Genomic DNA, 26789 nt, shown 5'->3' with positions numbered 1-26789 from the left:
TTGGGTTTATCCAGTAGGAACATTTAACAAGTGTTTACTCATTTAGACAAGTATGACATGAATGTGACGTTTTTTTTTTGTTTTTAACAAATTAATGCCTACCATTTCGTTCTTATTATACTGTAATCTTGACAAAAATAATGAATTAGCTGTGTACCTTTGAATTATAGAAAATCAATTAAACTTAACATATGGGAAATAAATTTATACTTTGTTATGGTCGTTTATAAATTTGTATTTTCACCACAGATCAGTTGCTTGTTATATGAGAAGTAACTAATTGTCACATTATCTTGGTTAAATATTTTTTATATAACGAACAGTTTTACTTCTCTAGTTGAATATAAGTTGTATCTTCTAAAATCTATTTATTTGGTGTATGGAAGTCAGCTACATGAGTGAATTGTTGATTTGGTCATCTCAATGTTAACCTAGAAATCTCAATGAAAATCAATCATAACAACAATCGTAACTCGTGAATAGATGTTTAACTCGGATGACTGGATAAAGTAAATTACTAACGAAATCACACTATCTATTTCAGTCACACGAATGTTCAGGTGGTCTTGAGGATTCTCAGAGGTATGTAGGTAGTTATAACTTCCCCATTCCCTACACTATGGAATGGTACTCCTTGAAAGAAGTGAAAAGAAAACTGGATTAAGAATGATCCTAGCTACCTGAGAGAGTGACCACAGAGCTCAGGGACAGGCTGATCATACATGTGTTTTTTGAGTTTTTCAGACATTACAACCGGGGTGAAAATTTGTGGGGTAAGTTGAGGTGTGCAAGTTTTAGGACAGAGTATTCTCAGCCCTCTCATCCATTGTAAGAAGTCAGAATCACTTCAGATGCTGGTTTCCTGAGTGATAGACGTTACCGTAGTCATATCCCTAAGTGGTCGTCAGTACAATTTCACATTTGGACTTCAATTTTATTGCTTATAATCTTACTGCTATGTAATCGACATGTCTCGTATAGGATTTGATTTGTCCTACAGATATTCTATCGCAACTGTAAACGCGATACTAACGATTCAGAGTCTATATGAAACCTATAGTCAGAACAAGGGCAAATTGGCTTTAAACTTTATCTGATTCGACCAGTATTGCGTGTGTTATGGAAATGAATAAAGAAAAAAAAGTATGAGATGCAGTCACACTAATATGATAAAATAATAATGTCCTCCAATTGGCAGGTTACATGCAACAGAAACAGTCTACAGAGACATCAGGCCAGGTTGACGTAATGGGCGTCCAAGCAGCGATTTGATTGGTTAGTTATGGACATAACTATGATCTAATATAGTAGGATTATTATTTATTTAAACACATAAATATTGGTACAAAGGGGCACCAAATACATATGCGCCATACAAGTCACTTGATTTGTGTGTGGGCCATGATACTGCCCGGGTGTCCAGACTGAAGCAGATGGTTTGCTTAAAGGGCCACACCCGGAGCCTTCCACCTAAATGTCTGATCCACAAGGCAGTGGAGCAATGTCAGGAAATGCAGTCCAATGGTAGTCGGTGATCAATAATTGGTTCATACGCCGTTTGTTCCCTCAGGATACTGGAGCTCATGTGCACCATTGGTTTGGAATCAGGGTTTCTCAACTCACCTAGGTGGACCCTCTATATCCACCAACCCGGTTAAAGCGTCGAACATTAGCTTTTCGTCTTCTCAATTTCGTGAACAACATCCAGTCAAGAGAAGATAGTGAGTAGGACTTCCCTCGGGAGTGGGAATGAGTATGAATTAATTTTGATTGTTTCTCATTACATAGATATTATTCTTCATAAAAGAATTCTCATTTGTTTTGTTTTTCATCTCTGTTTTAGATCAGTTCAATTCAGAGAAACGTTTTTATAAAATAATGTCTATTAAACATAATTTAGATAGAATGAATAAAGAACATCAAGAAATATTAAAAATACTTAAATATAAAAATAATTATTTACCATTTTCTGATTTATATATTCAATTATTTCAATTAAATGAATTACAACATTTGAATCGGAGATCATTTCCAATAGTTACATCATAATAATAAAACAAAAAGGAATTTAACATTGAATATAAATCCATGATAAAACATTGAATAATCAATATTATTGTGTGCAATTAAAATCTCAGGTTTATGAAATAAGTAATATATACTTTACAAATATATATTTATTATTGTTTCTTTTTTCTGTGCTACAAGAGAACAAAAATATGAAAACCCGGTGTGGTATATAATTTAGATGTAAGAAAAATGGCAGCTTTTATACTTATTCAATAAACAGTTAAGTGAATATTTTATTTTGATGAAGTAAAATAGTGTTTCAACTTCATTTTCCCATTACTTTTCTTTTTCTATGGTGAGTCATGTAAGTATATTTCATGAGGATCCACATACAAATGGATATAGTCAATTATATTACCATACAGATGTGTTATTTGAAGTATATCCTGTTATCACTTCATGTGCATCATTTAATCTATACCTACTGGGTTTATACTACTATTATTATCATTATTTAATATATACATATTGAACTTTCTTTTGTTTGGTTTAGCCAATTTTCTCTTCCATCCTGTTGTTTAAAATTAACTCATAATCTGCTACTTTAATCAAGTAATCTTTATCAGGGAATTTTATTGAAACAAAAATAAATATTTCGATTATCGTTTTATATTGTGTTAACTTATTTATTTGGATAGAAATATACAGGGGTTGGATCATAAGTTAAATAATGAACTCTTTATAGGAGTAAATATTTGGAAACTGCAATGATTTATGGAGGGTGATCTTAATTGTCAGTTAACATTAGCAGAACCATCGAGAACCAGGAAGTATTTAATGACTCTTTTAGTTCTGGTTTTGGAACCACTACACAGCAATATATATCAATCTGATAGAACCCATAACCTTCAGGTTTTCTGAGGAGCGCTATACACGTGTGGTGAAGTCAGAATTCAATAATCCACATTCTGAACTTCAGTCAATTTAAGATTCTAACTCAATGTCACTAGTTAGTTATTTGATTGGCATTTTATTCGTTTGGCACTACAGCTTGTTTTTTTACTTTAACTTCAGGAGATCCATTTTGAAGCTGGACAAGTCATAGCACGATTATCTATTTGAGCAATTTCATGGAGGCCTTCCAAACTATATACTCAATAATCCATCAAGTGATATATCGATGAAGTTACACAATACGTCTTTGAGTTATCGATTGCCTGTACACTTATCCAAGGAGCCCAGTGGCAAATAGGATTCGTGACTTTGCAAGTCCCAGAAACACTAGTTTTAGAGTAACCAGCATTTTTACTCAAATTATTGTTAAGCAGTATGATTTCGACGAACTGAGAAGAGCTGATAAAACATCATTAGACACTTTGTGCTCATATACACGTTGGATGTACGTTTCACTTAGTGAACAGCTAATATATACTTTTCACAAAGCGGATGATTTTACCATGTTTAAGGAAGAAAGTGAACAACAGGTGAGATTATTTCTCTCGAGTTAACAAAATGAGACTGAAAGTTGCCAAATTTAACTATACACAGAGAAGGAATTTCTCCCGGCATATTGTATTTATACTACAGGAAGCCCTAACCACATAATCGGTTGATAGAAAAAGTGCCGATAAACACTACAGCCTTCAAAAAGAAGATAGATTACTTAACGTTATGACTCATACAAAGCAATAAGAACAAGTCTTTTCTTCCAGTTCGTATCGAGAATTTAGCTTTACTAGTAAGTTGGAAGGTAGATCATGATTAAATGTCCAATGCTAATTTTGAAGTAAACACAACTCTAAGTGATATGGTACCAGTTTTCCTTTACTATGCTTAATAGTAGATAAGTCATATAATGACAACCAACTTATTCAGTTTGCATATACAATTTGTCGGGAAACAAACATATTCACACGGTTTAAAAGTTCCTAGGTTAATTAAAACGAAGATATATTTGTTTCAATATATATGCATATTTATACATGTAGTTGAAGTGAGCATTCACAAGTCACTTAGCCACAAGAAAAACTTCAGACAACTTCCTATTATTAACAACAATCACACGCTGCCATGTCATATAAATGCGCTTAGCATCATCGGTACAAATGAGCTAACGAGACGACAATGTTCAGTGGCATATAATACAATTACAGCTTAAGTAGCTACGATAACTTCTCCAGAGGTAGTGAGACATTTTTTGTGTTAAATATTGGGAAAAACAGTATACAACTTGTAAAATTACCGTTTATTGGGGCTTTGTCAGTACTTCATGTCTCAATTTAATAACAAAATGGGATGAAAAAAGTGACAATAATTCGTTACACTTAGCCGTTTACATTTAACAGTCCTAGGAAAGCCGCGAGATAATTATTTATTATGATGACAGCACTTAAATAAGAACATCTTCACTGATATCCAACAGTACACATTCCTAATGAAAGTATTTACGAAATATCACCCAGTGATTACTGATCAGTCAGTAACAACGTAGAACTTCGTACGTACGTACATCAGTTCGAGTTGCCACACCACATTAGCATAGAGATGCAGTGGTCGATTCAAATCCCGTAGTGGTAGAGGTAATAAGAGTATAAGCAGTAATCGGGAAGATTAGTGCTTGGAGATGTTATTTAAAGAGTATAATACAGTGAAATAAATTTGAGATTACTGATATTTCTTAGCAAGATAATGAAAACTTCATGACTAAACTAACCACGTTAAAGAACAAAACACCTTCAAAAGTTACCTAGTTTTCTGAGTCATAAAACAGTAGGGTGAATAGATAATCAAATTACAAACTTCTATACTGAGAACTATATGCAGCACTCATACTTGGCAGATAATGGTAGTCATAACAAACTCCAAGTAGATGGAGCGATATGGAAGAGCCTATGACCCTCTGACTATTATGCTATAGCATAATAAAAAATGATGTGGTGCTGTCTATGAATAACAACAATTATTACAATTTAAACATATTTATTTAAATCAATTTGAATATGAGCAGTGAATGATAAACAGTACACAACAATTGTGATATGATAATTGAGTTGGAATCACATAGTAAGTATGGATATAACTATGCATAAGATAAATGGAATGAAATGAATAAATAAAAGTAATCAACAACAATTGGTAAAATGAAATAACAACACACAAAGAACCACAGGTACTTTCTTTTTAAGTCCCGAATGCTAGAACAAAATAAACTTAAATTTGTGTGTACACCACATTAAAAAAACACACAGTTAACGATTGAAATTAGTAGTACCTAGTAGTAGTATTATTATTGTCAGTAGAGAAAAGAAATGATCAAGCTAATTATTAGTTGTAGTAAATAATTATAAGAGAATAAATAATAATCAATGATTTAAAATTTCATCGAATGCCAATTGAACACAAGGATGTACATCCATTGTACGTGATTTTAATGATAACTGGAAGAATAAACGAGGAAAAAAAGAATGGGTGGGAATAATTAATTGAAATAAAAAATGAGTATTTTGTAGAATCACTGTGTTCATACACAATTCAATTACAATTATCAAAGATAATTGAATGTGATGTCCCATGACATATTAGAAACGTTGTCAATGGACTTAGGCTTACCACTTTTGTAGACTAAGTAAATCACTGCTATATTATTATTATTATTTGAACGCACAAACCTTAATACAAGGGGGCACCAAATAATAACAATGAGGCCAGTAGCAGTTATTAATGATAATAGGTTCCCTCAGGATCCTGGAGCCCATGTGTACCATTAGTTAGGAACCAGGGTTTTCCAATTGCCCTAGATGGATCCTCCATATCACTGTCATTATCGTAGTGACCAGTCAGTTGTACGATACAATTGACTGGATAGATTAATACTTGAAAAGCAACTATAATATGTCAAAATGATAGGTAAGTGTTTCGTTTCCAAAGAAGTGGATTGTAATCCTGCGAATTTTTTCAAGAGGGAAGCTTAAAGAATAGAATTTCACCAGTAGTACATGAATTTTGTCAAGACTCTTTGCTCGAACACTACCAGTCGAGTCAGAGCTTATGGAGGACTATCATCTGATTTTGAAACCTCAAGTGGTGACCGACAGGGTTGCCCACTATCTAATTTTTGTTCAATTCCATCATAGACCTACCGATGGAAATAACTTTATCGTCGTGTAAATTTTCGGCAATTGATCTCCTACCAGTCTTACCGCTCTTCAACCGACCTGTCTGGCATGGTATGACATTCAGGAACGATTGTTCCAGCCAGTATAGCTCGATCGGTTCATCACGATAGACAAGCCCGACCACCACGTCAAGGTAGCAGCAACAGTCAGGAGTAGAATTTCACCTACGTAATGAAGGGTGGAATGAAATAATGATTCAATAAAACTGTATGCAAGTGTTTTGTTTTTGGAACATGAATATTGCCCACAATCGATCTATCTATATCGTGATAGTAACATTAGGCGAACCTGTAGTGAAATACCTTTGGTGTAGTGGGTTAGAACAGAATGTTTCAATGAATTGACGGATACTGTTATAGTAAAAATGCATCTAGTCTAAAGTAAATTCTCAGTCAGATCGTTACGAGGAAATGATTTGCAAACAAACATCATTTGTAACCTGCTTATGAGTAATTTTTCCTCTTTTGGAGTTTGTCGCTAATGATCACACTCTGGCTGAAATTGAAAGCGAATCCGTATATACATCTAAAAATTTCTTTTTATTGAGATCATGAACCGATCGGTCTTTGACCACCATCGAAAACCCGGAAGCACTGAACGGCTGTTTCGTCCTATCTTAGGACTCCTCAGCAGTGCACATCCACGATCCCGCTCGGAGGATTCGAAGCCGTCACCAGTGGAGCTAACCCTTGTCAGGTAGACAGGTATCTACCTCAGCACAATGGAAGATAGTCGCGCGATTTCGTGGATTTGTTGAGGTTAGACATTAACACCGTTGGATGCCAGCTCACTGGTCTAGAGGTTGAGCGTTCGCGTGCAAAACCAAATGCCCTGGATTCGAATCCCACGAGCGGGACCGTGGATGGGCACTGCTGAGGAGTCCCACAACAGGACGAAACGGATGTTCAGTGCTTCCAGGTTTTCAGCGGTGGTCTAACGCTGATCGACACATGATCTCAATCAAAAACATAATAATCTCCGCTACCCCATACTGATAATTTCTTTTTAATTAAAATCCGTAGACCGATCAATTGGATTTCAGAATACCAACACAACAGGAAACTACAAATGTATTTATGCCTGTTAGTTGATACATGGGTTCAGTAGCTTGATGAATAAACAACACTAGGGACGTAGGTACATTGCAAAATGACGCATTCTATATTTCACTGATAGTCACAATTCAAATATGGTTAAAGGATACTTAATGTTTCCTTTTTTCATCACTAATTCATTATTCATTAATAAATTTAACTAAAATATTAACAAAACGGATAGACATAAATAATAGCATACATTAATTATTTAATCAATCTTACAATAAAAGACGGATTGTCTGGTTGAATTTTCAATTCGGCTAATACCCAGATACCGTTTGTAAGCTTCATAGATTGGTAAAGCATATCTTGACCATCCAAATTACGTTTAGCAATAGTGAATATATTGTTTTGACGTAATTTACTGCTACAAGCATCTAGAATAGATATGCAAAATTTATATGTACATAAAAAAAGCATTTAAAGAAATTTAAATAGTATCTCTTTAATCTAAAAATATTCACATATAAATTTGTTGCAGAGTGAAGATCGGTTAACAGAAACCAAAGAATTAACATTTACCTTCTCCTAAACAAACTGATATAGATAGACAACAAAACTGCTGCTAAACAACCAAGATTATCCATGGTCAGTAAGATAACACTGTTCGAATTCCACTCTGATCTTATTATTCCGATTTATGTAACAGGATAGTTACTTGCCCTCACATGATATGATGGCTTAAGACCGAGTATAAAACTTCGTATTTAGTAAATGAGTTATATTTGAAAAAAAACATCACATATTGATCTAGATAAACAAGCATAGAATTTCCCTATCGGTATGGAGTTATATCTGAAAGCCATTAAAGATCCAGTAAGTAGTTTACAGTACTTCAAATGACTAATTAATTGACTAACGTAACACCAACATTCGACATATCTTGATATCATTTATTTCGATGACAAAACAGTAGGTAGAACAGGTGTATACGTTATTACCTTTTACGTAATTGTTTAAATGCATGTGTAGGTAATTTTTATGTCATAATACAATCAGACAGCATAATCGAAAGAAAAACATATATGGATTGAATCAATAGTGATAATTTGAACAATGTCCCGTTTAACACAATCATACTTATAAATAAGTATTCATTTAATGGTAGATTTCCAAAAAAAATATAACACTGGAAATAATTTAAATAATGAATCCAGTATTTTGGATTTTATGTTAATCAAATGACAGATTCATCAAGATAAAAAATCTTATACTTTGTCTATTAGAGTTAAATCTAATCGTATACACTTAAACTGGTTCTTGATTGAGAGTGGTGTTATTTGTATTTACAGTTATATCTTTTGCAATGAAATGAAATGAATTATTCTATTAGGCATTAAGTTTATTATTTATTTATTTGAACACAAAAATATTGATACAAGAGGGCACCAAATATATATGCGCCACACAATTCACGCTTTGATTAGGCATTAAGAGTAACATACAGATGATATATCAGAAAACAACGCAATTTTAAGGACTCGAAAGGATTAAAACACCATTTAACTTTTAAAATATTGACTTTACTGCACATGATCAATAAATATGGCGTGATAAGGAGACTACAAGAAAATTGTAATCGCTTGCCTATATGAAAGTATTTACTATTTGTTATATAGGATGGTTACACTTGTCATTTCTGAACTCTTTATTGCTTATGTAACTCAGTAACCAAGTACAGGTTTGTGAGGTCTGCCCTGCTAAAACAGAAGGGGGTTAGGAAAAGTTTACTCTAAAAACACTACACTTCATTTTACACTATGGATTTTCGCCACTAGTGGTAAGGCTTTAAAGTATAGAGCTAAAACATCAAATATTGTTCACAAAAAAGCTGTGTGTGACCAGCCTCAGACAGTTGTTCCATAGACACTCCGGTCACACGTTAGGGTCATCAAGAACCCTCTTAACCCAGTTTTCTTTTCAGGTCCGTCTTCTTCAAAAAGAAGTACCATTCCACGGTGTGAAGATCCTGGGAATGACAACTACCTCCATACTTCTAACACTACTTGAGTTATAAGTGTAATGTTTGTATGAGGGTGATTGACAGAATATAGTTAAAAAGCATGAATTCACTTGGGTTGTTTAACATGTACTTTTTTCAAGTTTGATCCCGTGTGAGGTATCATGAATGCGCACTGTTGAGAATTCCCATACTAAGATGAAACGACCGTTCAGTGCTTCCAGTTTAGATCGACTTCAACTGTTTAAATGAATCATTTTAAATGTTTCTTAGTTTTCTTTTGACAGAATGTGGATGGATTTTGTACACACATTTAATATCAACATAAATGTCCGTTTAAATGCTTAATCATTTTCAGAGCAAGAAAGTACTACCGAGCTTTCAAAAGTGATATATACTTGTTAAGCATTTTGTTATACAAATAATTACCAGCAACATGCTAGAAAGTAAAATTAACACTGGGATTAAAAAAAGCACTTTTAGATAAATATTTATTCATTGCATAATGCAATTCTTGTAAAATGGGCAAAAATAATAAACATAATAGTAAATCGTATGATGAAAGCAAGTTAGTAGAAATAATTAACTTACCAGCAGTGAGATTTTTTGGACTCAAAGTAAACTGTTGTTCATTTTGACTAGGTATATCTTTCCAGGTAGCTAGGAAAACTCGTTTATCCATTTCTCCATCTTCGACAAACAAAATATGCATTGGTACCAACGTAGCAAAGTAAAATACGTCAATATTATTCTTGACAGCAATCTATTGAAAATGAAGAGTAGTAAACACGAGCAAGCATGAAATTTGCAATTAGCTAACACTTGTTTAAACAAAACAAAAACACTACTAGTGATCGCTAAAATATAATATATCATGAAAAGTGTAACATAGTAATTGGAGATTATGTAGCCAGTCATAAACAATGTAAGATAAGGTACAGGTATGCATCGAACCAACACAATGAGGGGAAAATTGAAGAAATCAAAACTAATGACAACACGAAATTAAATATTTGAGATGTATTAAAAAAATTGAACTAAATCGTGGCGTTTACGTGTTGCTACAGCATTGAAAAAGGTTATATATATACTAACAATTGTAATCTTCATACTAAATGTTTTAGAGTATTCTGAACCTTATTCTGTTGTATTCCAGACAAAAATCACATGGCATGAAAACTTTACTAGCTTTTAAATAACTCAAGAAATAAGACTTAGCATTTTTTTTGTTACCAAAAAATATTCTGTTCTAACTTATGTTAGTGTAGTTTCTACTTCAAAACCCAAATTCCTAAGATGATACTTGTCAACGTTTTAGTTTTCACAAATGTTTCTTTACACGTAAATGAGCTCTATGCTGTTACACATACACTCTCTTAGCATGCAGATTTTGATGAATTCTGACCAAATATAGGCTAGAAATAAGAAACGGTAACTGATTAATTAGTATAATCACTGTAGACAACAAGTAATGATTGATTTTTAGTTAAAATTACATCTCACAAAAAAGAGATAATTCTCAGTATTATACTCTTTTTTTGATCACAACGTGGTCATAACCTATTATGAAATAGCTATTTATCTAGTTTCTTTGGAGCCGTTTAATTATAATTAAATATAAAACACCATAGAACTAAACCATACTGACGGCTTTGAAACAAGCAGAAATGACTAGTCAGAATGGAGATTGTTGAACTGAAGCGCGATTTTAAAACGCAATTACGGACAACCTGCCACTGGAAATCATGTTTCTAACTAGATTTCAGTTAATCTGAATGATGACATGGATGGTAACAGTTTTTAATAACCTTGAACTATTGAGGAATAGCTGTTATATGAATGGCTGGCTAACTCCTGATTATTAAGCTCAAAGTCACTCATAGGATAGCTTTAAGGCGTTAGCACACTTTAGTTTCTATCAAATAAACAGACGTCCTGTTTCATTACTCACTCGTTCTGGTTTTGTTCCTCGATAGAAGTTAGTTACAGTCTGCGATTCTCCAATTTCAGAAATACTCTACCAACTGTGACAGTCATAATTGATCTCCAAGTTCCATTAATTGCTTTCTAAATTTCGTTTAAACCTAGTCGAATTTCTGGATTTGGTTAACCTGGAAAATTCTGAACCACTCCTACTTGGAAATTAGCTCGTACCTTCGACTATGCCTGTCTGTCTGCTGATTCGACGAGGTAATGGTGATGTTAATAGTTTGTTTGAGATGTTGTTTGATAAATTTGAAGTAGAAACTAAGAAAACTACTTCAAGCTCCTTGAGTGTGTGCCGAATAGTTTTATAGGGATCCAGTAGATTGCTCCACTTTTGTGAAAGAATTAGAAATGGTATCGGGACAGACTGACTTTTCAAATAAGGCAATTTACAAGATCTAGTGTTGAAAATTTTCGCCTACCTCATCTGTTCACATAGAAGCTAGACATATATTTAAACGATTCGGAAGACTATCAGTGGTGGCTCGTAGTGTTTGAAACTGTGGAGGGTGATGGTCAAAAGGTAAGAGATGATTCAAGAGACTTTACCATATTTCTAGGCAATCCAATTATATATAGGAATACACGAATATCGTTGAATATCGAGTCTGAATTAAATTTTATGTCCATATTAGAGCTTGTGGTTAAACAATTACCCACTAGATTAAAACGAAAGTGGGTTAAACTTAGTGAAATTATGAATGAAGAACAGGAAAACAAGCTCTCAGACATAATACAGTTGAGTTAATCATTGAGCAGGTTTGTCAGTAGTACAACCAACTCCGTGGTTAAATAAACTTTCCGTTACTAAAGCACGATAATACGTTAGAAGTAAGAACCATCTTACCAACGGGAATACATGTTTGTTTTGAGGCCCAGAGAATGATCCAGATGAGTGTCATAAACACATCAATTTTACGGCGCAACAAAGAATGGACTTTGTAAAAAAAGGAGTCTGTGTTTTTGTTACTTGAAAGGTGGACGTATAAGCAGAAGTTGTAGACAACGAAGGAAAAATCCATCTAGTTATACAATCATAAAAATAAGTAGTTCGTCCATTGATTTACAAGACTTATTAATTTATTTGATTGCAAGTATTTCTACCTTATAAAATAATGAGATCGTTGTAATAAATTCATCTTAAAAAATGTGAGGAAAACCACCTGTAGATTCATAAGTGGAACCATCTTCATTACAGGACCAGTAGTTGCTAACGGAAGGGATACATTAACAGATTGATGAGGCATCAAAGGAGTAGGGACATTTAGTGCTTGGGCTGGAACTAAGCCAAAGCTATTTTTATTAAATTGTATAGCGAATCCAGACATGGGAGTTAGTGCATTATTAATCAATGTCAGCTCCATAAAAACTTGTGCGGTAGCTGTCTTACGAGAAAATGTACCACGAATTTCGAGACCTTTACCACGAGCAGCTTCCAGTAAAACAGTTGCAGGTGGCACAAAGAAGCCAGTATCACCAGAAAGATCAGACATTTTGATTCCTCCAAAAATATCTGCCAACACGTCAGCAGCCGACGAAGATGCTAGAAAATAAAAGACAAAATAAATAAGAACTAGTTAGTATAGCAGTTAAACGGCAAGGTTAATTACAGATTAAGGCAAGTAAAACCAAATAAACAACTATTATTAGCGATATAAGAGAATTTATCTAAGACGACATCATGGTTTAGTACGAACCGGAGGACGATGTAGATGGCTTTCACATAAAATTGGACTAGCCCATTCTTTTTTGGAGTGATTCGCTAGTTGCTGAGGATTGATGAACCCTTAAAACAATTTGTTACTTTCTTTTAATAAATTTGGATTAATATTTTCGTACAGTGAAGCCTTCAAAGAATGTTTCCCTTTTTTTGCCTTTGGTTCGTTGCTCTTCTATTATGACATTTTTTGTTTCAATTTGAAAGGTCTTGTTGACACATTTAGTCGCAGTTGCTGCCTATGTAAATCAGTCTCCTTTGGTCTCTAACAAATCTTTGGAGTAGGGTCTTTTTGTGTCCAGTTTATAGGGAAATGAAATTAAAACTATCTCACTATATAGTCAAGCACCATTATCAGTTTATGTTGAAAGTCATCCTCTAATAACATAAATCCCCGCATCCCATCACATTAAACTGATATTAACAAAGATTGTCCAGTTTTATGTTTAATAAATAAGTTGAAGTTAGACATTAATACCGTTGGATGCTGGCTCAGTGGTCTAGTGGTTAGGTGCTCGCGTGCGAGACCAGGAGGTTCTGGGTTTGAATCCCGCGAGGCGGGATCGTGGATGTGCACTGCTGAGGAGTCCCACAACAGGACGAAACAGCCGTCCAGTGCTTCCAGGTTTTCCATGGTGGTCTAGCTTCAATTGACTCATGATCTCAACAATTGGAATTACTAAAATCTTCACAAAACCCCCTTCTGATATTAAGTCTTAAATGATTGGAGAATGAGTGATCTACAAACTTGGTTCCTCCAATAGCCTATAACACTATCATGTTTATTTTATGTTGGTATTTTCTATATAAGCATGTGGTTTCATTAAATAAGTAAACTTATTCTTCTGGTTAGTGGTCTTGTCTTTATTATCAAATTATTAAGTCATTAATTCGTTCTTGTGATCAGACATCATTCGGTTATATAGTGTCGTTGCGTACCATCTATAGATCGACGTCCTTTTCTTTCATGTTAAGAATCTAAAAATCCGTCCATGAGCTCACAATCCATAACACTGACAATAACAGGAAACCTAGAAAAGATAACTAAATAAAGTTGTCAATGGTGGGTACACTTGTTGTCTTATGATAATATTACGAGACAAACTAAAAATACATTTGGAAATATCCTGATAAAGTTTAATTGAAGTTACATTAGCACATTCTAGTAAAGTTGCATACAGAAAATATTTTGTTGTCCAACAAACAATATACAATGGAATGACTTTTTATTTAAATTGATCATTAGAAAAAATAAATATATATATTACCTCCTCCAAACTGAGTCTTCTGTTCTTCATTTGGATGAGTTTTAGTAACACCAGGTAAGAGATCGTCTAAGCCATCACCCAAAAGATCAGGGGTCGCTGAACTATATCCAGTATTTGGTACAGGAGGGCGAGAGAACTGGTGCATCGTTGAATCATATGTAGATGGCCCACTTCCAAGATCAATATCCAATAGGTCCCCAATTAATGTCTCCTGGTTTGAAGATAGAACATAAAATGATATTAGAATCCTCTAGGCGGCAATTACTGTAAATTGTTTAACATCTGTATATTCAGACTTTCTTACTTATCGATTGAAACTTGTGAATGAGTGCAATAAATAAACAAGTGGAGAGCCTTTATATGCTAAGTTATAAGATAAAAGCAATAAGTGTGCTCTCCGGGCAACATAACCAATTCATTGTGGAAACCTTAGTAAAATCCAGCACATTTCTGAAGACTCAGCCCCATGAAACTATATGCAATCAGAAATTAGGACTTAAGAGAATGGTTCATATGACGATGATGAAAAGTGGGACTTGATATTCTCTTTCTAGAAGCAACGACTGTGAGGAAGTTATAATCTCAAGTTGAACTGAGGTATTAAGGCATTGGAATGGGAAGCCTCAACAGATTGATCTCAATTACTGGAAGCTACAATTTCTTAGCGAGAATAGAAATTTTCTATGATACCCTTCAGAATTTTATAATTTATAGACACTTAATATCCAACTTGAAATTCAGAAACATTGAACTCTGTAAAATCACGTAATGCAAACTAAGAAAACTGATTTTATTTCTGACACCAAGAAATAGTAAATATATACAGTTAAAACTGCCTGATACATATAAGTCACCTTTAACTTATTACGTAAAGTGTAGAGAAATACAACTTATGAGAATTCTGGGAAAAAAACAAACCTGAGTTGGGATAACCGTAGGAGCTGGAACATCTACTTGTTGTGAATCACCATAATTTGCTCCAGGTGCCGAGGAGACCCCATTTACGCGTGCTGGAAGTTGACGCCGAGCTACATGCCTACCTTCGACAAAAGAACTTGGCGGCCGGTGATAAACACTAGCTAGGCTTGCTAAGTGACAAATGAGTTCATCCAATAACGTTGGTTCAAGCATATCTGTCTCCTCTGAAATAAGTGGTTTTTCTGCGAGTACAACTTCTTTAGCAGCTGCCGGGTCTGTAGACAGTAAACGCCAATAGATATAACCCCTATCACGAAGATCTGGGTTGTCAGACTCTTGTGTAGCTAAACCAAGGACAGTTTGGACAAGTTCCTGAACAAAAGGACATTAAAACTAGTTAAAACACTTAGAAAACCGAAAATCTATAATTGTGTAACGTAAAACATGTTCGGCAAATATTAGTCAAGTTGCTTTAGTAAACAGACTTTAGGTAGCTTGAATTTCAAGTAACATTGGTCGAAGAACTGTTGTTACATGACGTTAACCATAGATTTATATGAACGGAAAAGATAATCATGAATAATTTGGTACTATGTGAACAAAACAACTGCAGCAAAAAATATAGGGGTCCATCGTAATGATAGGAATTTCAAATTAGTGTCAAAATGAAGGTGTTGGTTGGATCGTAACAATAATTAATATTCCTGGATTTACTAGTAAAATCGAATAAACTATACTCAAAGTTTAGGAAATGTACTTAGCATGTATACTTAAGAGAAAAGCCGGGGAGGATTCCATAGATCGGATGTTTATTCTAAATACTTTATGGGGTTCTGATTGTATATTTCAATTATAAAAATGATTTTAATACGATGAACTGATACTTCTATCGTGCAGACTTCTGAGGAAAATGTAAGGCACGTATTTAGGCTGCGTACATCTAAAAAGTTACATACTCATTGGGATCTTAATAATTACAAAACCCCAAATGTTACTAAATTATAACAAAAATTTTTAAACAAGCATAAGAATCACATAAAAACAAAAAAAAACATTTACCATGTACTACCTGTGTATCAGACGGCCTTTTAAGAAATAGCTTTACTATTGCAGTTAACAGCTGTAACTGAACCTGGGTGTTTTCATCCTGAAAACCGTCTAGAAAAGATTCAAGTAGTTCATCAGCGTTATCAATTCTTTCAGCATATTCTCCAATGATCCAAATCATTGACCCACGTGCTTCAGGCTCATCTAATGTATCAAGATTCTCGCACAGGATGGAGATGATGCTCTCGTATTTATTCGGATACTTCCTAAATATGTCCTTCAAAATAAAAATTAGTAAGTGTAGAACTATAGTATGAAACACTAGATATTTTAATTAAAATTTTATGTGGAACTATATTTACTAAAATATACTTAAGCTTAAAATATTTCGAAAATCTTAAACTTACAAGTCAGGGCAAAAAATGAAAATTAAATTGACAAACAAACATTTTGAATTCGGATTTAGAATTCCATAGAAACAGAAGTTGTAAATGGAATATTACTGATTCCAAAGAATACGGAACGCAACATGTGTTTGTTGACTCCAAATGCTGATAGTCATATTACTTGATAACTTGTTCAACCCGAAGACAAAGAAACATGTAAGATTTGGAAAAAATGGTGAAAATACCATGTTTTGCACAAACAAAGGTTGAATGTCAAGTCATTTATGTGATAACACTGGAGGTAAAAAATAGGAATAAAACACATCAATTGTAAACGATGAAATTAGAATGTTTCTTAGATGAGCTTTCTTCTAGAAATCAGTCAATCATGAGCAAAGAAACTGATGCATACGTGCACCGGTTCAAGTTACTACAATTAAATTAGGACAGCGAGACGAAGTTATCAAGTGTAGTAAAAGTGGTAACAGGATCAGTAGTAGAAAAGATTATAGAGGGATGAATGAATTTGTGGAATAAAAAATGTAGGTACTTTGAAATAAAAAGTGGATGCATTTGGACTTACCTACACAGCTTTGCTCAACAACAGCTAATGACTATGGGCTGATGCCATGTCTTGGTTTAGCTTTTACTGGCTTTCTTCCAACTTACTTCTACACCACGCGTCAAAGTGGGCCAGTGGTTGGTCGTAATCACGTTGACAAGTGAAGATTAGGCTTACAATGTAAGTGAAGTGGTCGACTTAATTACTTTACACTTTATTAACTTAGAAATTAACGCAGACGAAACAAAACAATCTTCAATTTGCCAAAGGGAGTTGTGTAAATTAGAATCAAGTATATGACAATCTCTTACATACTTGCAGTACAACCACTGGATGATTTATTTCGTATTTGTAACAGGGTACTTTCAATGTGGTACACAAAAGAATCAGACAAACATGTATTTATTTATTGGGGTTGAACTATATTCATTGAGTGGAAATTTTTTATGACATTTACAATCAAAAACAAATAAGGTGTGAGAAATAGACACACACTAGTTTTGTCTACGCAGAAAGATATTGATTACGTGTTGAAAAATTAAGATTTAATAGAACACATTGATTTATCAAGCACACAAACCAATAAAAATCCTGAAAAAACCTTGATTGACCAAAGCGGATTCGAACTGAGGTCCCAATGGTTGAATGTTCAGTAATAAACGGGCTGATTATTTTCAGAGCCCCTAAATGCCCCGGTACGGCCGACAGTGGAGCGTTAGTTCTCCCTCTCCAAACGCTCTCACATGGCCACGCGTATACAACCACTGCCGGGGAAGTCCTACTCACTGTCTTCTAGTGACAGGGGTGTTGTTTACAAAATTCAGAGGACGAAAAGCGAATGTCCGACGCTTTAACCGGGTTGGTGGACACGAAGGGTTCACCTAGGGGAGTTGGAAAACCCTCATTCCAAACCATTGGTTAACATGGACTCCAGGATCCTAAGGAAACAAATGGAGTATGAACCAATTATTGGTCACCGGACACCATTGGACTGCATTTCCTGACGTTGCTCCACTGCCTTGTGGATCAGACATTTAGGTGGAAGGCTCCGGGTGTGGCCCTTTAAGCAAACCATCTGCTTCGGTCTGGACACCCGGGCAGTATCATGGCCCACACACAAATCAAGTGACTTGTATGGCGCATATGTATTTGGTGCCCCTTCGTACCAATATCTATGTGTTAAAATAAAATAATAAATAATAAGATTATTTTCAGGAAGGTTGCTTCTTTCCTAAAAGTCTGGACCAAATACAGTTCAGCCAACTACAACGTAGAACCGGGTACATATATGCATCGGTCCAAGTTGCCACCCATCATTAGCATAACATGATGAACACCAAATTCATCGAAGTAGTTGCTTCAATTGACCAAATACAGTTAAAGATGATTGGACACTAAAGTAGTATTTGAATTTAATAAACTATGCAAAGCCAGATTTTCTAAGCCTAACTAATGATTTACGTGCACTTGAAAATTTCAGAGAAATATGTTAAGCAACAGAGACTACAATCAAAAGACAAGCAGAAATCTTCATGTGTATGTGAGACAACATATTGAATTTTTTGGGTTTCATTTCAAGGAAATAGGACAATCTTAAATTCAATGTGAATAAGAGCGCTCATAAGAACCATTGAAGCGGGATTCCTTTTTCGATATAATCCGGCAAAGACACCCAATACGATCGTATATCGTACACAGCAAAGTACTTCGGTGATATATAAAATGTAAAGATAACAGATTCAGCTGCGATAATTACATAAAATAAAATCATCACATGGTTCCAAGAAATCATAGGTTAAATTTACCTTGATCACTACAACTGCTTCCTGAACGACATAATTAACTTTTGTTTGGATAAGATCAATTAATGCAGACACACAACGCTCCGCGGCAGATTCAATCTTGATAGCACATCTCCCTATTGCACGAACAGCTTTTCGGACAAAATCCACGTCAACTTCTTTTGCGTATTCCTTCAGTTCAGCAAGCACCTGACCAATGTTAGACTGATTGATGAGACGTATCATTATATCTAGCTTCTCAAGTTTCACATAGATCGAGTCATTATACTTGACAAAAAATACCTGAAATATAAACTTCTTTTAAGCCTTAATAGAGAATGAAGAGATATCACCAAATGATGTCATACCACAAATAACAGCTACATCAAAGCCTACAAAATGAAATCAATAACTACGTAAATTCATCAACGAACATAGCCATTTCTATAATGAAGGTTAACAAAACTTGATTGTCGAAAACTTGGTAGAGGAAGTGTGGTTTGAACACACGATATAATTATTGAAAGTAAAGTCTAGCAACAAACCTAAAGTCCGAAGGCGAAGTCGTACTGCTGACTGTACAGAGGTGTGACAGCAGTAAGGCGTTTCCTTCAGACAACCAGCATGACGGCGATGCTGCCTTCCCACAAGGAGAGGTGGGGTTAGAAAAGGTCGACCCTAAAAATAAACACCTCGCCTTATCCCACGGATATCCGTCTCCGGCGGTAAGGTCTCAACAAGTACGGAGCTAATACAAAAATTACCCATAAAAAGGTCGTGTGTGATCGACCTCAAGCAGTTGTCCCTTGGGCACTGCGGTCACGCTCTCAGGTCACTAAGATCACCTCTAATCCAATTTCCTTTTCAAGTACCTCCAGAAGAACCCTTCCACGGTGTGGGCAACCGGGAAGTGATAACCGCCTACATACCTCTAACAGCACTCAAAACTGACTAGACTAAGGATTATATCCATGATAACAATATTACTTCTTTAAAACAAGCGACAAGTTTACTTCTTGGAAAAGACAGTTACTAATATAGAAATAACTTTATCTATGAAAGTGAATGAACCACTTTTATTTTATACACATCTAAATTCCGGTACAACTAAACACCAAAAAAGTATGAGCCACACAGATAAAGAAATATCATTAAGAAAGGTCAACCGAAAAAAATGAACAAGAACAGAATATGATAGGAGATACCGTTCAGATAAAAATACAACCAAAAAGCATCAGTTAGGTAAGTTACTTACACTTTTATGAAAATGTAGAAGAAAACTATAGCAGGATTACCGCTCGTTTCGATTCTGAGCCACGTCTGACAAGATCTCAAGCCATTGAGTTGCACCATACCTAGGGTCCGGATCGAGGATGTGGGGTCATGGCTGGACGCCATGCCATATACTAATGACCTCTTAGCTCTTTTTATTCTGTCCCAGTGTCAGTAAATAACGTACGATGTGCAGACCGCTGGGATGACGTTCGCAAAACATGCCATCCACTGAGGCTGATGTATCAAAATGATGACACTAACTGAATTATCATCAATGTACTCCAACATGTGTTACCGAATCTTACCACTACAACACAGAGTTGCCTAATGTTATATCCTAGTGAAGATTACATTACGAGTAACTTCTGAGATCTATTAATGGACTAGTATTATCCATATATTCTTATGGTATAACTATTTAGTAATCAGATTATGTATATCTATATTCCCCTTATTATAAGCTTCGTTTTGACCTATAGATTGTTACTGTACGATTTGCTGTTCTTATGTTATACTCAGTTTATTAATTACTATCTCGCACGTCCACAACCACCTTTGGCTATATGTTGTACGAGTGTTATTTTCTATTTTATGGTGCGTTGCGGTCTGTTTGGTTGATACATAAACCCAGTATGTCTGAAATAAATGATTCGCATAGTGGAGGCTGTTGTTGGCATTCTGGACTCAGCTGGACGGGCTAAGCGAGCACTAGACCAATAGGACGCTAGGCTGATCAGACCGAACGGACGTCATTGGTTTAGTACAACACAAGGGCGAACAAGTCGCATTTTGACTGGCGAATAAATTATGTGATAACTAGCGGGTCATAAAGACACAACACCCAACATCCCCAACTCGGAGAGCCCAGGTGTCATAACTGAACAAAACTGCTCTTACAAAAGTGTTGTAGGTCCGCCCCTTTACAACTAGACGAGCATCGCGACAACGCCTAGATAAGTTCCAAGAATCACCTGGTAAGGTAGAGGGTGGGAAGAACATATCCTCGTATTTGAAATGCTTCCATACGGTTATGCGTTTATAGAATCTAACAGGAAAGTTCTAGTCATTACCTCTAGGCAGCGAGGGGTGCTGTTTACGGAAATGAAAGGATGGAAGACGGACGTTGGTAAATACGGAGTGTGAACACACTGATTTTGAACCAGTACTGCACATAGGCTCCAGGACACTCCGGGAACGAATGGCTGATATGATGGGATTAAAAAACAAAATTACGTTCTTTTATTTATTGTGATTTTTGTTCAACATTACTTCCGTTTTAGTTCAATGTGATGATTACTCGGTGTAATATTTGCTTTGTTTTCCAATGTGATATTTTATTCGGTACAATATTGATCCAATTGAATGTAATGTTTATTGAAGATACATTTTTGCATTGAATTAACATGAAGAATGCTCAGCATGACACGCAGTATGTGATTTGCTATAACTTTGGGTATTTTTTTTACATATAAGATTTCATCCTAATTAGTAATCAAAATGGGTGTACTTTTGACTAGGGTCGTAGTGTTTTGGGTTTAATAGATCTTCATTTGTACCAGTCTTGTTGTTACTTCGCGTCATGGAAATTGTAGTGGTTGATTGTTTTACAAGTATAAGTAATGAGCGATTCCGACGTAATCATAGCAATTGACGACCCATCATAACAATCTATGAAGCTATTTTGGCTACCGACTACTATAGAATGGCATTTCGGTGGGTACCACGTTGGGCAAATCACCTGCTTGTGGTTCGGGTGCGTATTTTTATTTATTTGAACACAAATATTGGTACGAAGGGGCACCAAATACATATGCGCCATACAAGTCACTTGATTTGTGTGTGGGCCATGATACTGCCCGGGTGTCCAGACCGAAGCAGATGGTTTGCTTAAAGGGCCACACCCGGAGCCTTCCACCTAAATGTCTGATCCACAAGGCAGTGGAGCAACGTCAGGAAATGCAGTCCAATGGTGTCCGGTGACCAATAATTGGTTCATACTCCATTTGTTTCCTTAGGATCCTGGAGTCCATGTTAACCAATGGTTTGGAATGAGGGTTTTCCAACTCCCCTAGGTGAACCCTTCGTGTCCACCAACCCGGTTAAAGCGTCGGACATTCGCTTTTCGTCCTCTGAATTTTGTAAACAACACCCCTGTCACTAGAAGACAGTGAGTAGGACTTCCCCGGCAGTGGTTGTATACGCGTGGCCATGTGAGAGCGTTTGGAGAGGGAGAACTAACTCTCCACTGTCGGCCGTACCGGGACATTTGGGGGCGGTGCCAGAGAAGTAACCCAGACCATACATAAATATTATGGTCGAAAATTATGAATAAACTGATCTACGTGCTCTTTTTTCATACTAACTCAAGCGATAACTGTTCTTTATTAAATAAAAGTCTGTCATACTTTGCTTCACTTCCTATTCCGCTTTGTTTCCATCCTATGTTTACCTTTATTTTCCAACTGCCCCAGTAGCTCATCTATCTTGAGAGTTCAGTTATGTCTGGACTCAGATTGTGGTTTAGTTTGCGTCAAGCCTACCTTGAGTAGGGTAGGACAGTCTGATCAGTGTTGATAGGCAGAAAAAAATCCAGCTAAACTGTTCCTTGGCGAATGGCACTAATTGGAGCTCCATCAGCCTCATAGATCGTTCCACTCACACCAGACCCTTTGCTACCAGTGGTTCGGATATGTTGAAATAGCTTCCAACAGTCGCCAGGTGCAGCTGCTACTTCCAACTCATTAGAACACCCTGACCATCAGGCTTTTAGGTCTTTGTGCAACGTTTGTAAAATTTACTCTACACTCTCGCAGACTGACTACCAACTTTGAGCCCAGCTCGGTTGGATATATGGTGGCGACGGAAGTTACAACCGATTTGCATATATTATTTCCGTTTAGGACAAGACATTTATTGGCCACCAAATCTCAGGATAAGATTGGTACAGACTAAACCATGGTCCGAGTTCAGATAGGTACTTAAAAGAGGGTTTTGTACACATTGATCTACAATGTATGAACTGTTTCTAGCACCAAACAAACATACTAATAAAATGGCTTTAAATATTACAACAGCTGCTTACTTTTATCTCCTGCTTTAAAATATCTCTACGCTTTTGAACAATTAAGTTAATATTGCGCAGAGCTACATACTGAATTTCCGGTTCCGCAGAAAGTAATGTTACTAGTGGGGGTGCCAACTTTCTAATTACAGTCGATGCAGTTTCGGAAGTAGGATCAACCATTTCCAACATTTTCATAATGACTTTAACAGTTGATAGAACGACAGCAGCGTTTGCGTGTGCTAGTCTTGGAGATACGCGTTCGATGATACTTTGTGCCTCACGATCATCACCAGGTGTGTAATCTGCAATCGCATCAAGTATAAAAACTTGTCCCCACCTAGAGTATAAAAGGTAGTGAAAACAAGCGTTATAAAATCATGCTGAACTACCGCATCTCATGTAATGGAAGTCTAAGTAAAATAATGATGTATTAAGCAAGTATCTTAGTCTTATTCACTAAATTTAAAGCTATATATATCTAGGGACCTATAATGCTTGTCCTACTAATTCCTATCGTCCTTAAAATATTTATTGGCTTAACGGATCACTTCAGGTTTGCGCAATACTTCAAACCAAGCCTATAATATGACACGAAGTCTTACCGATTATATCGGTTCAACACGCCACACTCAGCACTAGTAGTATCTAGAGGAAACAAATCAGAGGAGATACAAGGAAGTCAAAACAACAGTAATAAGAATGGCGGAAAATAAAGATAATAAAAAGGGAGAAAAAGTCAACGGATGTAAAGTACAGGATAATACCAACCAGTTTCCGAAATCTCCGCAAGTAGAATTATATTTTAACACATGAGCTAGGACAAAGGTCATAAAGAGGGCTTTCTTCAGATATTTGACTTGCTTATTTTGTCTCACTTCCAGTTTCGCACCGAAATTAAGGAAGTGGCAATAAAGGGGAAGGTTTAAAAGAATTAGTATTATGCAACTTTTGTTCGTGTATAGTCAGTGCAAACATCAATTAATTAGTGGGCCAATATGAAGTCAACAGCATTACTACCAGTTACCAGGTGAGTGAAATCAATTCATTCAGACCAATGTTTTTAACTACTTCAAAGTCGCCAACACTGCATAAACATGACCACAAACGTAATCATAAGTATTTCATGGTAAGAGAAACTATGACATGAAAAGCAGACTGTCTTTTACTAACACAATAATCGACCTCTGCCATGAGTTCAGTTAATAGTATCATTTGCTTATAGTGGAAGTTAATGTGAATTAATCTAACAAAATACATTATAATACAGACATAGAACTACCAAATTAAACTGCTCACTCAGTGCATTCATTAAGAGCTGTCAGGAGTTTGTTAATTACTGGACCATCGAAGGCAAGTAAGGACCTTGCAGAATCAGAATTTGTCATCTCCAATATTTCAGTTATTGATGCGACAGCATTAGCGACTACCATGGGATTACTGTCACATAACAAATCCCTCAAAAGTTCTAAAAATCCACTATCTTCCACTAACTGAGCATCTATATCATGCAGCTTTGCTACACAAACAGCAGCTGTCTTGCGGACATATGGATCTTCGTCTTTAAGACATTTACGGAGTGGGTCACAGAGATAGGCAGTTATTTTCTCCACACGTATGCAGCCCATTGTTCGCACAGCAAGCGCCCTGATAAGTGGATTGGGATCATCGCAATCCTAAAAAAATAAATTCAGTTAGTAGAAACTTACTTTTACAAAGGTATTCACAGCCATTATTGCAGTATCAGGCTGTGTCTTGGCATAATTCATAAGATACAGATATACTAGCTTCTTAAGTTCCAAATTATCAGTTTGCATACAGTTGATTACATCTGGAAACAAAGCACTTAAAGATGTATGATGCCTATCCGAGGATTGAGTACCTAACATCTTTACCTACAGTCATACTGGCTATGACCTTTTTGACAGCCTCCTTCTTTTTTTCTCTTCGCTCACTATTCAATTCGGCTTTCAACTCAAAAATTTCACCTAATTTATGTTTGTATACTCAGTAAAATTACCTTTTTTCGTTGTCGTGAAGTACCGAGCATCCGTAGGCTTTGATTGAGCTGTTACTTTCTGAAGCCATGGTCTAAATTTATGTACATGGAAAGTTGAAAAGTTACTTGATATTTCCTAGGGTATCAGTAACAGATGCAGCAACACCTTGCATATCTGAACTCTACAGACAATCGAAACTAATTTGAAAATACGACAGACTACTCAGTGTCTAATTCTTGTACTAATTTCTTAGGTTTTTTATGCAACTAGCAAATGCTACCAAAATATATTTTAAGCTCTCAACTTCGTAAGCAAAGATGGCAAAATATGTCAAAAATGCATATTTACGATTTTAGTTCACTAGACTTTGTTTGAATACGCTCCAGAATATCACAAGAACCCTGGAATCACTACTTACAGTGACGTAAGAATAATCTCTTTGTCAATAGAACGATACTGTGAAAGCATCCAATGTGTAGAGACAAGGAGTTCCTATGACAGACTTAATTTTAATTAGTTCTACTGTGCGGTGGTTGTACAATATTGCTTTATTCAGCTGGAGTCTGTCCTATGTCATCCTTCATATCTTCACGTCACCTGCAAATGATAGTAGTCGATGGATGATTCAAACTATTTATGAATGATAAAATTAGCATTTTTAAAAACTACATTCTGACGACCTCTGGTTAGTACTTAGATCGAGTCACAACGACTACTTTTTGCCACTGATGGGTTGGCGATGTGGTACGAATTTCGTCAGTGGTCATAACGTTTCACAGCACAATCGGATTCTTGATAACACTGCCTTTCAAAAACTATAGATGGTAATGCAGATTATCAGTCTGATACAGACATTTGGTTCTAAGATACAAATTATAAAAAGTCACTTTTTCTGGTAACTTCTTTCATGTTGATGAAAGTCTGACGTACTAAACGTTTTGTCATGTACTTGAAAATGGACTAATATTATGTCTAAGTATTGTTCTACATATTAATCTCTTCTATGGAAAAGAGTATGTCTGGACAATTTAAACGGTTCCATGGTGAAAGAGGAATACGGTAATTTTTGAATCTCACTTTCACATATATAAGTTCCATCACTCGATCTTAGGTGCCTTACGGGCTTTTCCATAGACCATATGCTCTGTAGATGAATCTAAGGTGATTTCATGGTTAATGAGGTATTTTTCACTCAGTTCATGTGGTATTTGTACGATGCTTCTTTACATGATTGTCCGCCCATTACGAATTACAAACATAATACGTTCATTTGTGCTAACCTAGTTCTACTGTATGGCCAGTGAAATGTCATTGAGCCTTAGCCAAATCATCCGGCAGTTGTGTCACTGAATATCAAACAAATCATCAATCCTCGTCATGGTCAAAGGCAACCAGTGCGCCTCAGTTAATCATACTCCATGGACTGGCATATGCGGCGGTGGTTTTACTTTCGCTTGTATCTACTTTAACTTATATGTTTCTGTAGTAACGTCCTTTGTGTTGTACAGTCTTCAAAGCTTCTATAGTACCTTGATACGCTGGTATG

The 26789-nt window shown here is 35.7% G+C and overlaps 2 protein-coding genes across 2 annotated transcripts in view; one reads left to right on the top strand and one right to left on the bottom strand.

Moving 5' to 3' along the window:
• Window positions 1–2049, top strand: part of MS3_00010084 (uncharacterized protein) — a gene marked incomplete at both ends in the record, with an annotated part of 36753 nt that extends 34704 nt beyond the window's left edge. The window contains one exon of the mRNA XM_035730534.2: window positions 1844–2049. Coding sequence (XP_035588038.2) covers window positions 1844–2049 — 206 coding nt within the window. The remainder of the gene's footprint in view (window positions 1–1843) is intronic.
• A 2610-nt stretch (window positions 2050–4659) lies between these two features.
• AP1B1 (AP-1 complex subunit beta-1) lies at window positions 4660–25835 on the bottom strand. Its single transcript, XM_051214092.1, has 14 exons — window positions 25369–25835; window positions 25264–25334; window positions 25126–25231; window positions 24953–25088; window positions 24543–24919; window positions 23265–23583; window positions 18932–19210; window positions 16201–16455; window positions 15132–15503; window positions 14214–14424; window positions 12392–12771; window positions 9834–10005; window positions 7505–7659; window positions 4660–5447 (listed from the first exon to the last, which is right to left on the bottom strand). Exons 1-14 carry the CDS (start codon window positions 25413–25415, stop codon window positions 5373–5375), a joined length of 2955 nt encoding a protein of 984 aa, XP_051073531.1. The 5' UTR covers window positions 25416–25835; the 3' UTR covers window positions 4660–5372.
• Window positions 25836–26789: the final 954 nt, after the last annotated feature.

The sequence above is a fragment of the Schistosoma haematobium genome, chromosome 1, assembly GCF_000699445.3.
Source record: "Schistosoma haematobium chromosome 1, whole genome shotgun sequence".
NCBI classification, from domain to species: domain Eukaryota; kingdom Metazoa; phylum Platyhelminthes; class Trematoda; order Strigeidida; family Schistosomatidae; genus Schistosoma; species Schistosoma haematobium.
Note: the sequence above shows the minus strand (reverse complement) of the source record. Positions and strands in the feature narration are given on the sequence as shown.